General features: G+C 35.9%; 1 protein-coding gene across 1 annotated transcript in view; it reads right to left on the bottom strand.

Moving 5' to 3' along the window:
* The window catches only part of rcl1 (RNA terminal phosphate cyclase-like 1), an 11,889-nt gene extending 8,021 nt beyond the window's left edge, over window positions 1-3,868 (bottom strand). Inside the window, exons 1-6 of the mRNA XM_048186674.1 lie at window positions 3,689-3,868; window positions 3,018-3,089; window positions 2,563-2,738; window positions 567-641; window positions 338-462; window positions 91-216 (exon numbers count right to left, since the gene is read on the bottom strand). Coding sequence (XP_048042631.1) covers window positions 91-216; window positions 338-462; window positions 567-641; window positions 2,563-2,738; window positions 3,018-3,089; window positions 3,689-3,806 — 692 coding nt within the window. The 5' untranslated portion in view covers window positions 3,807-3,868. The remainder of the gene's footprint in view (window positions 1-90; window positions 217-337; window positions 463-566; window positions 642-2,562; window positions 2,739-3,017; window positions 3,090-3,688) is intronic.
* Between the last annotated feature and the right edge of the window lie 304 nt (window positions 3,869-4,172).

Here is a 4,172-nt window from a genome sequence, read left to right as displayed (position 1 = left end):
CGGATCCCGATGCATTCGAACAAATGTGTTGAGCGGACGGGGGAAGAAAAGAAAACAGTGATGCAATTGAGTTTTAAGCAATGAACATACTTCCCAGAGTTCAGTCCCTTCATGTGGTCCGTGTAGATGTAAATATCTGGGATGAATTTGTTTAGGATGCTCCGGGCGGCGTCCACGATTCTGTTGGCCATCTGAGGAGACACTCGCACAGAGAATCTGACACGCCGATTAAGGATCAACACTAAACAAACATACATGAACGTTACGCGTCACTGCTTTAATTCCTGATGAGAACTGATGGTAACTGGTGTGATCATCCGTCTCAATGGAAGGATACGCTGTTCCTCGGATCCTCTTGATTTTTCCCGGATCTGTGAGCAGCACGGGTTTCATGGAGCGGCGGACGGGACAGGTGAAGTGCACCTCACCTCCTCCTCCAGGAGCCATGCCGCGCTTCACCACCTACAAACACAACTTACATTTGATCACATGCCTTTATCTGCTTCATCAGTTCATGATCCCATGGGAACAGATGCCAAAGTTAAAAGGGTTTAGTTTGGACACACCTTTATTTCCAGACTGTCTCCATCAATCCCAAACGTCTTCATCAGAGGAATGGCAGTGATCTTCAGAAGATCCACCTGAAGGACAGAGATCATGCTGTTATCACAGTATCAGAGGTCACAGAGGTCAGCTGATATCGTCATTGGTAAAATGCAGTAATTAAGAAAATCTGGCTGATGGATGATGGATTAGTGCTGAAAAGTATTATAAAATTAAGATTTGAAATTAATTAATTTAAAAAAAAAAAAATTATATTATATATATATATATTTTTTTTTAAATAAAAGCAAAATATATAAAACAAAATAAAAAAATATATAAAATAATATAAAAATAATGAAATATATACTCTTATGAAATATATAAAAGTGACATTTTTTAATTGTAATTTGATGAACTTTACAGCACTTTTATACACATGATTGCCCTCGCTGGTGTTTCTTGTGCACATAACGACTTCAGAAAGTTTGTTTAGCGAGTGGAAGTTTGTCAAACTATAAACACACACTGGCACAGGATTCTCTGCTGGACTTTGTCTGATGAAGCAAGCGATCGAAGCATTTTCACATGAACAAGGCTGATGTTAACAGATAAACAAATTAAATAAATAAACTGCACAAAGAAAAAAAAGATGCAGAATGAATAATAAAAATCATTTTTTTAAACTATAGAGACAAAAAACTGAAATCTGAAACAGGGAGGGACATAAAAGTTTTATTAACTTTTTTTGTTTTGTAGATATTTTGCAGAAACAGTTTCTGGTCTCCACTGACTTCCATAGTATTTTTTTAGTATTTATTTCATACTATGGAAGTCAATGGAGTCCAGAAACTGTTTGGTTACAACATTCTGCAAAATATCTTCTTTAGTGTTCAGCAGATAAACGAATGGACACTTTTCTGTACATTAATTTTACTAAAGAAAACATTATAAATACATATAAATATATTTTGATTAATTTGAGGAAAAATGTGTTTTCTTTACCAAGAAAGCGGCGAGATGAAAACCACTATTTTTTTTGTGTTTCAAACTTTCACAGAGCATCTTTTGGTTATAAAAACATTAAAAATTCAATTTTTTGATTTTAAAAGGTTTATTATAAAAAACGGATTATTTTCCCCCCAAAATGCAATAAATCCATGACAAGTTTTTTTTCAAAATGCAATTAATCCATCGATATAAAAGTTATTTTTCATATTGAAAATACACAACAAAGTAAGCTGATTCACACATGACAGCCTCTGAACTTTGCCAATATTTATCTTCTATACACAGGCATTACAATTTTGTTAATTGCTGCAGTCTTTTAAAAAAATATAAAAAATTTGATAGATTGAGTGAATGATTCAATGACTCACTCATAAAGACTTCACTTGTTTCATTACTTTTTGAACGAATCTCTTTATTGAATGATTCAATATCAAATACATTTTTAACAGTCACTTGTCTCCACCTACTGGTGTAACAAAGTAACTGACACAATCTTTATTTGAAGTGTCGTTATTTTCAAAAGGTGAATCACTCTATTTTGATCACTACTGCAGACATCAGTGTTTATATCTGAAATATGAACTTTTACCCCAGTACTTCTGTGATCATCTGAATGATTGTAAGGCAGAAATAACGATACAGTGTGGTTGAAAAACTTGAAAAACCTGTCAAAGCTTTAATAGACAGAACCGAATCACTGTCATTCAGGACTAAAGATTGCGTAGGAGTTTGAATCGATTAATCGTGCAGCTTTAAATAATAATAAATCTTTATTTGGGAAAACAAATAATAATATACCAAGAGTGACATACTTCTGTCTTAATTCACGTTTATGCATTACACCGTTTTTACAAATTCAAAAAGCAATGAGTGAAAAAGGAAAAAAAGTGGATTTACAACATTAATGGTAATTAAGGCTTCATTCTTATTTCTTACATTACGAATTAAGACTATTTAAGCATCCGTGGACACTGAATCGCCATCGATCGACCCCATACAGACACTCACCGACGGGTCCGTGGGGTCGTTGGTGACGCCCTTCAGCACGGCTTTCAGCGGGGTCTTCATGAACGGGGCCAACATCAGCAGAGCCTCCAGATAATACCCCACAGAGCGCTGGACGTTACACTCGTGCTCCACGGATCCGCCGTACAGCAGCCCCGGCTGATAGAACAACACCGTTCCTGCCAGAACACGTGTTAACAGTGAGGGAAATATTCCTCATTTAAATAATTCATGCGCAGAATAAAGGGGCGGAGCCTGGTTGAGTTAGTTAGGGGAGGGACATTTCCCAAACACCAATCACAACACACTGCTCCAGCCGACCAATCAGAGCACACTGTGCTCTTCAGAAGGAGGGGCTTCATAGAGACAGGAAGTAAACAGAGCGTTACTGACAGACTGGGAAGAGAGGAGCTGCAACAATGAGGAGAATATGAGGAAAATAATCAACATTAACTCACCGGTTTGGTTGATTTCGATTCTCGTGCCGTTGGTCACCTTGTCGAGGAGCCGGATGAAGCTCGCTTCAAATTCTGACCCACAGAAACACATTTTTGTTTGATTTAACAACAATAAAACAGTATAAATCTGATGGGAAAAGTCATATTTCATGTGCTGCTGATGATGTAAACAAACATAAACCTGCTTATGTGTGTCTTTACAACATTAAAATATAATTGTTTTTACATTGATGATGAGTTGTAGTGGATGGTGAAGTAAAAGGACACAAATTATGTAAATATTAACTACTCAGAGTCAAATAATAGGAAAAAAATCGTATCAATTACAATAAATGTACAATATAGAAAATAATAATAATGCACTGAAGCCATAAAAACTAAATTTTTCACACAAAAATTCATTTATAATAATAAAAAAATTACTTAGACCATAAAAGAAGAAGATTAATCTAAAATAAATGACATTAATTAATCATAAAGAAAACAAAGACACAAATCAGCGTCAGAGAGAATCATAATTTGAGTTTGACGTCTTAGAAGTACAATATGACAATAGATAATGATAAGACGATTCATCAAACACATTTAGAGAGGATCTGATGATGAAGAAGACTGATGTTATTGTACTACGTCACATGTCATGTCTGAAGGGCTGATGGGATTTGACGCACCTCGCAGGCCGGGATTGTCATCTTTGGATCTGATGTTCCGTATCTTCACTCGTTTTCCGCTCAGTGTGGATAAAACGAGCCTCTGTCTGAAGCAGCTGCAGCCCTCGAACTCCATCATGTTACACACGTGTTTCTGCAGCACAGCCTGGACTCAACACGGACGACAGCCCGCGAGGGACAAGCCACAAAACGCGAAGGCGAAAATATTATGCTACACGTGATGACCACAAGAGGGCGCCAAAGCCCAACCTTAACGCAAGAGCGGCGCTAATAGGTTGTTTACTACTGTAAATTAATTAAAATCTCATTCAAGCCGTGTGTGATGCTTTCAGAACATGTTTTTTTAATTTTTTTATCAAAGATTTCTGTATATTTAAAATTTATATATTTTAATGTAGTACTTTAGTGTACTGAATAAAAGCAGAGATTTATTTTTTTATTAAATGCTTGAAAGAAAAGGAAAAAAAGAAAAGAAAAAAACAAA

Source organism: Megalobrama amblycephala, linkage group LG4 (assembly GCF_018812025.1).
Source record: "Megalobrama amblycephala isolate DHTTF-2021 linkage group LG4, ASM1881202v1, whole genome shotgun sequence".
Classification (NCBI taxonomy): Eukaryota; Metazoa; Chordata; class Actinopteri; order Cypriniformes; family Xenocyprididae; genus Megalobrama; species Megalobrama amblycephala.
The sequence above is the reverse complement of the archived record's forward strand: the minus strand, read 5'-3'. Positions and strand labels throughout refer to the sequence as shown.